This window comes from Sorex fumeus, unplaced genomic scaffold (assembly GCF_029834395.1).
Source record: "Sorex fumeus unplaced genomic scaffold, SorFum_2.1 ptg000265l, whole genome shotgun sequence".
NCBI classification, from domain to species: domain Eukaryota; kingdom Metazoa; phylum Chordata; class Mammalia; order Eulipotyphla; family Soricidae; genus Sorex; species Sorex fumeus.
In genome coordinates, this window is record NW_026606322.1 from 27477647 (window position 1) to 27490952 (window position 13306).

A 13306-nucleotide genomic window follows, 5' to 3' on the forward strand; every position below is an offset into this window, starting at 1 on the left:
CCTACCCCTCCCTGCATGGGACCATCCCCACCCCACCAAGTCAGGCCACTACCCCCTAAGGGACTAGCGAGGCCTGAGTGTCACAGTCAGCTGATGAACCCCAATCAACACCTAAACTGATGATGTGTTAACAGGGAAGAAGGGAAGGCCTATTCTCCCTGGTCCATTCTAGACAACAGAATCTAACTAGGAGGACAGGGGCTAATATATATTAGACTAGTGGGACAGACATATCTGCAGTCTGAGGTCCAGGGTTCGAGTACTTGTACCACAGAAAATTAAGTAAAACAAAAAATATTTTCGAAATTTTAAACCGTAGGCCAGGCTACGAATCTCCCGAATTTATCAGGAAACAAGGACTTCTCCTGCCTCTCACAGAGCTACCACCGGCACACAAGAGTCGGGTGGGGCCTTTCCTCCGGAAAAATAGCAACTTCTTAGATGGTCCTAATTGAATGTGCCTGGGATCAAATTAAGGCCTCGTGATCCCAAGACATATTGTTCTTTTTTGTTATTTATTTGGTTTGAGGCCACACCAGCAGTGCTCAGGGGAATACAGGGTGCTGGAATTATACCCGGGTCCGCAATGTGCAAGGCAATGTGCAAGGCAAGTGCCCTACCCAGCGAACTATCTCTTGGGGCCCCAAAACATTTTAGTTGTTTTTGATGCTTTTGTTTTGGGGTCACAGTTGGCGGTGCTCAGGGCTTACTCCCAGCTCTGCACTCAGGGCTCACTCCTACTGGGCTCTGGAGACCAGGTGTAGTATATGGGAGGGTAAACCTGGGTGGGTCGTGTGCAAGGCAAGAGCCCACCTACTGCACTATCCTCAGCCTCCCCTAAAACATACTTTTAAAAAGTGGCCCAAAAAGCGGGGATTGTAAAGAGGTGGAGTGATAGTACAGCGGGTAGGGCATTTGCCTTGCATGTGGCCGACCCAAGTTCGATCCCCAGCATCCCATATGGTCCCCAAGCACCGAAAGGAGTAATTCTAAGTGAAAGCCAGGAGTAATCCCTGAGCATCGCTGGGTGTGAACCCTCCCCCCACCAAAAAAAATAAAAGAAAAAAAAAACCAAAAAAGGGGGGTGTGAGAGGGACTCAGAACAATATACTCAATCATGATACCATTACAGTGTTGAAAAAACAAACAAAAGCCCCAAACCCTACCCTATAAACCTGTATAAAGCTATCAAAGAATTACAGTATGCGGATGGCCATCAACACAGAGTGTACAGAACGTGAACAGGGTTCCTGGGACAGGGCCATTCTTTCTCCTTCCTTTCTGTTTTGTTTTGGGGCCACGTCCAAGCTGTGAGCTGTGTTTGAGCCTTACTCCCGACTCTGCACTCAGGGTTCACTCCTGGCGGTGCTGGGGATCGAACCCAGGTCCGCTGAGGGCAAGGCGGGCACCGGTCCTGCTGTGCGATGGCTCCGCCGCCAGGGGATGCGAGTGAGCAGCGCCCCTGCGGTACCCCTGCCCAGCCCCGACTCACCTCGCGCCGCTCCATCTCGCGCCGCCGCTCCTCCTCCCGCTGGCGCTCCAGCTCGCGCTGCTTCTCCAGCTGCTTCTCCAGCTCCAGCTGCCGCTTGCGCTCCTGCTCCTGGCGCTCGCGCTCCTTGCGCTCCTGCTCCTGGCGCTCGAGCTGCGCCAGGCGCTCCTGCTCCTTGCGCTGCTGCTCCAGGAGCGCCTGCCGCCGCTTCTCCAGCTCCAGGTTGCCCCGCTCGAAGTTCTCGCGCTTCTTGTCCTCGAAGGTGACTGAGGAAGGAGACACCCAGAAGGTTTTGCAAAGCGGCACGCAAGCGCCTGGCGCGGCTGCATGAAATCCGTAGTCTTTCAGTTGTATCTTTCTTTCTTTCTTTTTTTTTTTTGGGGTCACACCTAGCGATGCTCAGAGGTTCCTCCTGGCTCTGCACTCAGGACATACTCCTGGCAGTGCACGGGGGAACATATGGGATGCCAGGGACTGAACCCAGATAGGCCAAGTGCAAGGCAAAATGTCCTACCCGCTGTACCATCCCCTCCGGCCCTGTTTCTTTTTTATTTTGAATTTTTTTTTAATTGAATCACCGTGAGATTACAAGGCTGTTCATGACTGGGTTTCAGGCATACAGTGTTCCAACACCCGTCCCTCCACCAGTACACATTTCCCACCACCAATATCCCCAGTTTCCCTCCTGCCACATCCTGTGAAATTTCTCTCTCTCTCTCTCTCTCTCTCTCTCTCTCTCTCTCTCTCTCTCTCTCTCTCTCCCCCTCCCCCCCCCCCCGCCCTCTTTCGGGCATTGGGATTTGCAGTTTCTTTTTGGTTTTAGGGCGACACCCAGCAGTGGTGTGGTGACTGGGGGTGGTCACTCCTGGCCGGGGCTTGGGGGACCTTATGGGGTGCCAGGGATGGGACTACAGATGGCAACTGTGCAAGGCAGGTGCCTTAATCCCTCAACTGACTCTCCGACCCCTACATGTGGAGGATTCAATATAAGCTCAAAGTTTCCCAGGCTCCCTTCCCGCCTGTGTCCTGGTGGACAGAGCTGATGCCCAAACCCCCCACCCCCCTCGCCCTTTCCCCTTCCCCGAGTCAGTTCTAGCAGGGTTTTCCTCAGCAGCTCTGCCTGGCAACCCCTTTCCTTCCTTGTCCCTCTGTCCCTCCTCTTCTGTGGCCTCGAATCTGCATCTATCTGGGGGGTGTCGGACTTCACTCGGCAGTGCGCAGGGGCTACTCCTGACTCTGCACTCAGGGGACTGAGCCCAGCTGGCCGCACCTCCACCTTGAGGTATCTGTCAGACTTGGGCCGCCTGTCCGACAGCTCAAGAGGAAGCTCTTAGGAAGAATGACATGCTTGGGGGTTGGAGCGTAAGTGCAGCGGGTAGGACACTTACTCGGGGGTGCTTGAACGTTCCCAAGGGGCGGCCCGGAGGCCCAGAGCAGCCCCAGAACAAGGAAAAGAAAGAGAGAGCGAGGCAGGGGGAGACAACGCAGAGTTACGATGGCTGTATTCCAAGCCACTGACCCCAGGCACTGCATAACAGCAGTGATCTCTGAGCACAGGGCCATGAGTAAGCCCTGAGCACCACCAAGTGAGAACAAAAAAGAGAGAGAAAAGAGCATGACGGTGTGAGCCCCATGACAAGACCACTGGGCTTCTGGGGTAAAGAGAGCACGTCCCCTCTCCCTGGCTACCCCGGGGAAGGCCAGGTGAGGGCACAGGGGGTCTGCAACCAAATAGGGAGGCTGCACCGGACAGGCCTGTGCCTCAGCCTTCCCAGCCTCCGGAAGCCAGAGATACAAGCCAGCGGTTGTGGCCACCCAGATGACCCAGGCAGGCCCTGACCGGCCAGTCGCAGCAACCACACCATTTCAAATGATCGATTTCAGGGCCGGAGAGAGAATACAGCGGGGATTGCAGCTGCCTTGCATGCAGCGCACCCAGGTTCAATCCCTGGCACCCCAGAGGGTCCCCTGTGAGCCCTGCTAGGAGTGATCGATCACTGAGCACTGAGCCAGGAGTGAGCCCTGAGCACAGCTGGCTGTGGGCCCCAAACCCAGAATAAGGAGACTGGCGAAATTATGAATTTCAGGGCCGAGAGAGCCCTCAACAGGGAGGGCAGAGCACAAGCCTCAAACCTGGGGTCCACCTTCAGCACTGAGTGGTGGGGGGGCTTGGGGAACTCGGGAAGGACACGGCAGCACCGCGCGGCCTGGCCCCAGCAACGACGCCTCATGACCGGATCCCTCAGGACTGCAGAGTTGGGCAACTACTGCTGGGTGGTCCCTCTACCCCACCCCAGCCACCCAGCCCCCAAAGTGGGTCATTGGCAGGCAGAGAAATGGCCAAGTCCCAGGGCACTCCCGGAAGTCTGGCCGCCAGAGTCAGAGCCGAGAGCCGCGCACTTACCCGGCAGTTTCTTTTCCAGCTGCTGCTGTTCATCCTCCAGCGCAGGTTCCTCCGGCAGTCGCTGGTCCACGGAGCCAGAGCTGACGACCGACACCCCACTGCCAGAGCGGACTCTCCTGCAAAGGGGAGATTCCCGTGAGCTGTCGAGGGAGCACTGAGCGGTGAGTGGGGAAAGGAGTCAAAGGGGGCTGGGCCGGTGCTCCTCGCTGCCCATAACCGCCAGCACCACCGCTGGGAACAAGCCCTGAGCGCGGAGTCAGGGGGTAGCTACACAGCACCCGTGAGCGTGGCCCCTCAACCCCAACTCACACCCCACCCCCCAAAATAAGGAATCCTCAAGACCACACTGTACCATAAGGCAATCAGCATTTACAGCAAGGGAAAGACAAAGATGTGGCCTTCTCTGTTAACAAGGCACTGCTTCTCTTTACTTTTTTACTTTGGGCCATACCCGCTATGCTCAGGGGTCACTCCTGGCCAGTCCCCCAAGTCCTGTCTAGAGTGATTACTGAATGCAGAGAGCCAGGAGAAACCACCTGGGCATTGCTGGGGATGGCCCGAAAAAATAAAACAAAATTAAGTATATTTCTTTCACCTTCTGTCAGTGGACTGGGTGGGACTTCGCCCTGCTGGACCTTGGCCGGCCCCATTAGCATCCCCAAGACCGTACTGGAAACCAATGAGACTGATCATCTGTGACCACCGCCCCATCGTGACCTGAGTACGGCCAGCATCCTGTTACCTCTCCATTGAGCGTGGACACCTGGGACTCACACAGAGACCTAACCCCATGCTTCACTGCCTGCCAACAGGCCCAAATAGTCTCATGCTCATGGCTAAAATCTGGGGTGAGTTTTCATGATGTCGATGGTTCCCCAAATCACCACTCTTTTGGTCTTTCATTTGGCTGCTCTGCACGTGTTAAGCACTTCACAGAACAAGATAGGATTAACCCGGGACCTAGCTAGGAAGGGTTTTTCTTGCTTTCGTGGATGTTTCGGCTTCGGGCAGAGAATAAAATCGACCGTGAAGCTACTCACCCTGAGCCAGAGGGACAGTCCCGCACCCCCACTTACTCTGGATCTTTTCCCAGCCCGGCACATGGTCCCCGGAGCACTGCCAGGGATCACCCCTGAGCACAGAGCCAGGAAACAGTTCCTGAGCACCACTGTGTGTGGCCTGACCTCTCACTCTCCCATCATTCTCCAAAAAAGATTCCACACAGCCACACAGTCAAAGCTGAGTGTGGAACTGACACAGTTCCCCCCTGTCCCTTACCGGAAGGAAGGTGGGATGTATTCTGGGGGCAGGGCGGGGGGCAGAGGCTGGCCCGACATGGCCACGTCGATGAGGTGCATGGCCAGGATGAACTCTTCGGCCGTGAGCTTCCCGTCCTGGTCGATGTCGGAGAGGTTCCTGGGCAATGAAAGGGGGCACGTGACCTGGTGCTCGCCACGCACAGGGTTCTCCTGCGGATGCTGGCCTCGTGGCAGTGCCCGGGCCTCAGCTGACAGAGGAAATCGAGCGCCTATTTCCACATGGCTCTGGCCAAGGCGAAAGGGGTGGTGTTGGGACGGGGCTGCATGCTCAGTCAATGCCAACTCTGGTTACACGACACTCTGCAGAGCCCCTGAAACGTCTCACGGCTGGGGCACCTTTCGACTCTGTGCTCGGCCGACGGCTGGGTCAGAGGGTAAACACTCCAGCTTCTCGGGGCAGAGTCTCTGCCACATGCTCTTTCATCACAGCAGCAGGTCAGTAGCCACTGAACACGCTTGGGTGTGACCGTGTGTGGTGGGATTTATTTTGTGTTTTTTTTTTTTTTAACAATGCAACTTCCTTGACAAAAAAAGGCCGGGGAGGGGGGGGCAGAGCCGTAGTACAGTGGATAGGGTGCTTGTTTGAAGTGACAATTTTGTTTTGTTCAGAGGCTACACCCAGCTGTGCTCAGAGTCGACTCCTTGCTCTGTGCTCAGGGATCACTCTTGGTGGGCTCGGGGGAACCCCTGGGGTGCCAGGGATGGAGTCCAGGTTGGCCTCATGCAAGGCCAGCGCCCTTCTCTCCAGGCTTCTTTAAGCCTGGCTGTGTCACAGCAGTACCGGGCCCTCTGAAGTTTGTATCTAAAACCCGGCAGCGTGGGAAGCGGGCTGGCAGTTAATTAGGCTGGTCTCCTGATACAGAATTATTCATCTAAAAATTGTCACCAAAGGCCGGAGCGAGAGGACAGCAGGCAGGGCGCCTTACAACTCTGAGCACCACCAGGTCTGGCCCCAAACAAAACAAAACAAAAACGTGGATAGTACAATGGGTTGGGTGCTTACCCTACATGCCGCCAACCCGGGTTTGAGCCTCAGCACCCCACATGGCCCCCCCAGGCACCACCGGGAGGGATTCCCACGTGCAGAGCACAGGGCCAGGACTAAGCCCTGAGCAGAGCCGGGTGTGGCCTCAAAGCCAAAAGAAAATCAATGGCTCATGTGCTTAGGTGCCAGATGTGGTTTGGGCGCCAGACATCCTAAAGAACACAGCCTCCCTGTCCAGAGCTAGTGAAAACCATCATAGGACAGACAGACATGGGTCTCCTAAGGCAGAACGATCCATCCAGCCTGAATCTGATGAGTGTGGTTCTCAACCGGAATCTGATGAGTGTGGTTCTCAACCAGGGAAGACTGGTTTGGGGCCCCTAGGACACCCCTGAGTAGGGGTGGTGCTACTGGCAGCTGAGGGGGACCGGGGAGCGACAGTACTAACCACTATGCACTGGGCAGGTCCCGGCAACAGAGAATGACCAGAATCTGAAATGTCAGCAGTGATGAGGCTACGGAATGGTGCATACCAAAGAGAGTCATTGCCCCAGGCATGCAGTGACAGTGTGCAGGGCTAGAGGGGTTGCCCAGAGGGCAGATCGCCAAACATCCCTCACAGACCTTGCCCCCCCCCTCCCCCAGCACCACCAGGAGTGATACTGAGTGCAGAGCCAGGAGTTAAGTCCTGAGCATAGTTGGGAATGGCTCCAAGCCCCCAGCCCCTCCCCAAATTACAGTACAAGGGTCCGAGAGCTTGTCCAGGGTTTAAAGTCCAGTCTTGGTTAGATTCTGGGCACCACACAGATGGTCCCGTGAGAATGACCAGGGGTTACTCCTGAGCACAGACCTGGGAATAGCCCCAGAGTGCTTCAGGGTAGGGCATATCCCCCAAACCCACGAAACAAAAAAAAAAGAAAAATTTCCAGTGTCAGAAACTCCAGGACAGGGTCAGGGGCTGAGCCCGAGGGCGTATGCTTGGAATGTAAAGGACATGGATTCAATCTCTGGCACCACAAAGAAAAAAACAGTGGGGGGTGGGGGGGAGGGAGAAAAGAAATAAGTATAGGACAAGTGAACTGGTTTTGTGAGTAAGCTAAGGACAAAAGAAGGGAGAATTTATAGGATCAAGGAGGCTTAAATTCCAGTGAGCAATTGTCTCCAAGTAAGATTTTGGTCCTGATTGAAAGCATCAACAGAAAAGCTATGAGCCCAGGCCCCTCTCTGTTAACCTGGTGAGAGGGTCACTGGCGAACCCTTTCAGGTGGAGTGACACGTTAGACAGTCCTGTAGGGAGGGGAGAGGGGGATATCTGGCTCTTTGGGAGATAAGAACTGAAATATTTGCAGATGCGAATCATACCATGTGTGAGACCTGAACTGGGAAGGAGGAGAGAAAAAGCAGGACTGGACAGGAAGAACCACAGAAACTGTGTTAAGAATGTTCCCGGCATCATCACATTCACATCTGCGAGCTTCTGTACTTTCCCAGATGCAGAAAGGGTGGGGGATGGGATGAGAGGCAATCACAACTGGTGGCCAAGGAAGCATTTGCCATGCATTCACATCAGGGACAAATGATCCTACTCCAAACAGTCCCATCAACATCCAATTCGTTAACAAACAATCACCAAGACTCTCGAGGCCACACCAACAGCAGAGAGAAAGTTCCCACTTGCCACAAACCCGCCTTACCATATTGAAGCCAGCTGGGCCTGCGGCAGACTTGATTGCATAAGGATAGTTCTTGCTTGGGGGCCTAAACAAAAACCAGGAGGGGGAAAATGTAGAGATGAAGAAACAAACCCTCCGTGTCTTGGAAACAGTCCTGGCACCATCCCTCTTTCTCTGATGCCATGAACTTTTCTCTCACGCCGGGAAACACAACCCCAAGGAAAAGGTAAGTAGCAGGAAGCACTGGGTAAAAAAAGTGAAAGCAGAATGAGGACACGCTTTTGCTTTCAAATCTGCCCTTCGGGGCACCAGAGCTATAGCACAGTGGAAGGGCACTTCCTTTGCATGCAGCAGACCCAGGTTCAATCCCCAGCATCCCAGAGGGCCCCCCAAGTCCCTGAGTGCAGAGCTAGGAGTAAGCCCTGAGCAACGCCCCATATGGCCCCAAAACAAAACTGGAAGAGAGAAAAAAAAATATCTGCCCTTCTTTGGTGGAGATGACCCTTGCTGGGGAGCTTTTATGCCCAAAGCAGTAATTATTCTGCCTTTGTCCCTGCCTGCCCGCAAGGCAAATTCAGGGCAGTTCAGAGGGAGCAGAGACCACCCAATGGCATCCAACCGCTGCATTCCATGGGACTGAAATGACAGGGTGGGCCAGAGGGTGGTCAAGGGGTCAAGGTGCTGGCCTTGCATGTGGCCAGCCCTGGTTCGAATACAAGCATCAAGCACCTCCAGGAGTGAGGCCTGAGCATAGCCGGGTGGGCCCCCAAAACCAGCACGAAAACAACGTGCTCAAGGTTCCCCAGGGGTTAACATCACAGGGAGGGTTAAAATGGGTTTCCTATGTTAGCACCAAGAATTCCCGGAACGTGGACTCCCCTTTCCAAATCACTCTCTGTTTTACATCCTCAGGAATATCTCTGTTTCTGGCATGAAAGCAGTTTCGGAGAGCAGAAAAGATCTAAGGAACAGGAGCCGGCGGGTGTTTAAACAAACACGTGTCAGGGAGGAAGACTAATGAGTGTCATTTCCAGCACTGCCTCTGGGGTGTGGCCTGGTGGGGTGGGACGAGGAATGGAAAGAGATTATGCCTGGGTGGGGGGGAGGGGAGAGATGGCCTGGCTTTTTTGTACTTATTGTCCAAAAGGCGTGTGTGTGTGTGTGTGTGTGTGTGTGTGTGTGTGTGAGAGAGAGAGAGAGAGAGAGAGAGAGAGAGAGAGAGAGAGAGAGAGAGAGAGAGAGAGAGAGAGGTGTTTTGCCCCACCGGATCTCTAAAGATTAAAGATCTGTTCTGGGTTCTGGCCCAGGCTACGCCAGAGAGGCAATGCCAAGGCTGGCCTCCAGTCCTGGTTTGGTCCAGAATGTTATTCATCATCCTAACTGTGGGTGAACACAGGCACACATTCCCTTTGAGGGAATGTTTGGGGGAGTGGGAAGGGGCCACCCCTGAGGTATTCAGAGATGACTCCTGGCTCTGTGCTCAGGGATGACTCCTGGCAGTGCTTAGGGGACCCCAGGCAGCGTCAGGGATGGGACCGGGCCAGCAGCAGGCAAGGCACATGCCTCACCCTATACGACCTCTCGGGCCCACACATGCCTTTTGGCTGGGTGTCTATGCATGTGTGCAGATGTGTGGGGAGCATCTACAAATCAACAACAATGTCCCTGGGGCTGAGAGCACGGTTGGTTCCATGGGGGCCAGCGAGTACGGCAATAAGGAGAGTTCTCCGATCACTGTGCTCTCCCATGGCTCAAGCAAATGCAGGCAAGTGTAGAGAAGCTTTTATCTTAGACCACTCTCCTTCAGAACCACAGGAAGGAGGGGCATTTGCTGTGCACAGGCGAGGCCCTGGGTTTGGTCCCCAGCACCACAGACCATCTTAAGTACAATCTTAGGTTTTTTGTGGGGAGGGGAGGGGAGGGGAGGGAAGGGGAGGGGAGGGGAGGGGAGGGGAGGGGAGGGGAGGGGAGGGGAGGGGAGGGGAGGAGAGGAGAGGAGAGGAGAGGAGAGGAGAGGAGAGGAGAGGAGAGGAGAGGAGAGGAGAGGAGACTATTTTGCTGACTTCCAGTAAAAAGTGTCACAATAGATGCAAAAAACCATCTGGGCAGGACATGTGACTTTCACTCCCTCGAAGTGTCTTCAAGAAGGGAAGTGATTCACCAATGTGGAAGTGATTCACCACCTTGGCCCCAGAGGGCCCTACCGGCCTGGAAATACAGACCCCAGCCTCGCTAGGGAGGCGCCACTGAGCACAGCTGCACTCCAAAACGCGTCTGGTCTGACACAGTGTGTGCAGAGGGGTCTTCTGCGAGGCCATGCCTGCCTTGCCAGGTCTTCAGACAAGGCCGCGAAATATTCAAGGAGTTGAGAGCAAACCAAGCCAACATGGGAGCAGAAGTCAAGGGCGCGTCTTGGATGCTGGGAGCCGAGAGAGAGCCGGGGCATGGATGCTGCATTCGGGGCAGGAGGCTGGGTCTGCAGCGCGAGCTCGTGAGGAAACACGGTGGGGACTGACAATCCTCAAGCCGCAAACACTTGACTAGGGGCCCCTGGTCTGGGTAGGGAAGCGGGGATGAGTGCTCTACCCCAACAAGAGAGCGAGAAGGCAGCCACTGTGTGGACTGTCTGTCTGGGGAGGGGGGGGCACAAGGGCGCCCACTTAACCAGAGGCACTGGCTAAAACCAAGCGGGGTCAGGGCTGGAGCAACAGTACAGTGGGTAGGGTGTTTGCTTTGCACACGGCCGACCCGGGTTCGATTCCCAGCATCCCATATGGTCCCCCGAGCACCGCTAATTCCTGAGTGCAGAGACAGGAGTAACCCCTGTGCATCGGCGGGTGTGACCCAAAAGCAAAAATAAACAAATAAAAAAGAAAACCAAGTGGGGCACAGGGCGTGGGCAGACCAGTCTCCCCTCTCCCCATGAACGGCAGCTCCCAGGAGCTCCGACTGAAACCAGCCTCGGAAACGAGGCATCCGTCAGTATCAGAAGCCAAGAAAGCAGTAGGTCAAGGAGAGCCGGGAATGCTGAGAATGCCCCCCCTTATCTTTTCTTTGGGGGCCACACCCAGCGGTGGTCAGGGGTTACTCTGTGCTCAGCACTCAGGAATTCCTCCTGGCAGTGCAAGGTGCCCCCCCCCACCCCGCCCCCCTTGCTATCTTATCCTGAAGGCTAAGTGCAGAACCCTTATCTGAAATCTTTACCAACAGTTCCATGCAAGTGGGCCTTGGGGGACTGGCCCTGGTGAATTTATTGAATCCCCTGTCACCCACGAGTCCTAGCCTACCCATCTGAAAAATGGGCTTCAGGGGCTGGAGCTATAGTACAGCAGGGAGGGAGTTGCCTTGCACACACACAGCTGACCCACATTCGATCTCTGGCACCCTGCAGGGTCCCGGGGCCCCAACACCAGGAATGATCCCTGAGCACAGAGTCAGGAGTGAAGACGGAGCATCGTTGGGTGTGCCGCGGCCCCACCCCCAAAATATATCAACTGAAATGGGCTTCCCTGTTCTCTTTCTCTATACAAACCCCTTCCTGTGACCACGGAGACATGACTGTCACTGCGAGGCCATGGGGGGCACCTTCCAACCCCGAGACTCTTCCTCCCCACCGTCTCTCCCGACTGACTAGCCCTCCTGTGGCAGTGGGGTCCACCCCTAGCTTAGAAATTCTCTGACCATTCGCCCTCTCCTCTCTGGAAAGAAAGATGGCGGCCACATGGGAGCCTTGTGGACAGCAGGTATGAGCCGGGAGTGTGGGGGCGACTAAAACCTCATGGGAAGGGGGGCGTTTCGCTCCGCCCTTCACGCCCTACCGAGGCCACCGGTTGCCCCCCCGCGAGCGGCTCTCCAGCACGGCCAGGACTCCAGAACACAGAAACCAATTTCTTAACTATCTGACTTTCAGTAGAAATACTTCCAGGGTCAATAGGTAAAAGAGCAGAAATCCAAAACCAACATTTAATTCTTGAACCCAGCCGTAGAAAGCAAATTACTTCACAATGCTTTTTCAGCATGTCTGATTTGGGGGGGGGGTAAACTCTAAATAATAGTGGTGAATCTTTTATTGAAACAATGAATCTAATCAAAGCAGATAGAGTGTTAACTAGAATTCATCTGCCTCACAGGGACGGGGAGGGGTGGGGGGGTGGGGTTTTATTGGGGTTCTTCATGGTAAAAAATAAGTATTGGTAAAGGGAAATGTGTTTGATATTTACATGACTGAGACATAAACCTGAAAGCTTTGTAACCTTTCCCACAGTGATTCAATAAATAAATAAATAAATAAAAAAAAAGAAATTCTCTGACCAGCGGGGGCTGGAACAATAGCACAGAGGGTAGGGGGTTTGCCTTGCACGCGGCCAACCCGGGTTCGATTCCCAGCATCCCAAATGGTCCCCTAAGCACCGCCAGGGGTAATTCCTGAGCGCAGAGCCAGGAGTAACCCCTGTACATCAATGGGTGTGACCCAAAAAGAAAAAAAAAATCTGACCAGCTACCCATGCCTACTGCCAGCCCTCAAGGAGGGGACCAGAATTCGCTGGCCTTCCACAGAGGCAGGTGACAGGGTCACCGGGAGCCTAACTGCCAAGAGCACTTAGCGACAGACATTTGCTCAGAGGGGCCAGGCTCCCGGCGCTAGGGAGCCGCTGGCGGGTGGGCCAGAACTCCGCCAGCTCTGAGAGCTACTTACATGGAAAAGTAAATAGTGAAAAGCAGAGCGTGAGAATGACCTAGATTCTCCTCCAACGGTGTGAGAGCATCATGGCGGGGGGGGGGGGGGGGGGGGGGGACTACACCTAAATAAAGCCGGCAGCGAGGGGAAGCTGGAATTTAAAAACACACCGTGTGGGGTGGGAGAGAGGGCTCCAAAGGCTGGAGCACGTGCTTTGCATTCAGGAGTCCTCGGTTCAAGCCCTGGTAGCCCCATGATCCCCTGAGCACCCTCTGAGCACTGAACCAGGAGTGACCCTTATTATGTACTTGAGTGTGGTCCAAACTCCCCCAAAATGACTCCATGGCAAATGCCTCTGCTTTGGCTGGCCCGTCAGACTACTGAGGACGCCCCATTCGAGGCTGAGAACAACTCCAGCAGATTCAGGAAGGACAAAAGGACAATCAGGTGCAAGTGTAAAATGCTTCCTAGCTCAGTGAAACAAGAGCTCACACACACACACACAGACACACACACACAGACACATACACACACACACACACAAAGGGGGGAGGGGGAAGGGCCCGGAGAGAGATGAGGCAGATGGGAGGCATCAGGACACTGACTGACTGACAGTGACAGACACCTCAGTGATGGAAAGCGTGAGGTGTTAAGGCTATTCAAACCATGGACAGTCACGCTATTGGAAGTATGGGACCCGAACTAGAAGAGTCGCCATTTCAAAATAACGAACTTACTGGGCCACAGAAACAAGCCGC

General features: G+C 54.7%; 1 protein-coding gene across 3 annotated transcripts in view; it reads right to left on the minus strand.

Moving 5' to 3' along the window:
* ITSN1 (intersectin 1) overlaps nucleotides 1–13306 on the minus strand; it is a 208017-nt gene that overhangs the window by 106850 nt on the left and 87861 nt on the right. For all 3 annotated transcript variants that reach the window (XM_056109218.1, XM_056109217.1, XM_056109219.1), the window contains exons 9-12: nucleotides 7892–7955; nucleotides 5172–5309; nucleotides 3894–4009; nucleotides 1493–1755 (exon numbers count right to left, since the gene is read on the minus strand). In XM_056109218.1, the coding sequence (XP_055965193.1) occupies nucleotides 1493–1755; nucleotides 3894–4009; nucleotides 5172–5309; nucleotides 7892–7955 (581 nt within the window). The remainder of the gene's footprint in view (nucleotides 1–1492; nucleotides 1756–3893; nucleotides 4010–5171; nucleotides 5310–7891; nucleotides 7956–13306) is intronic.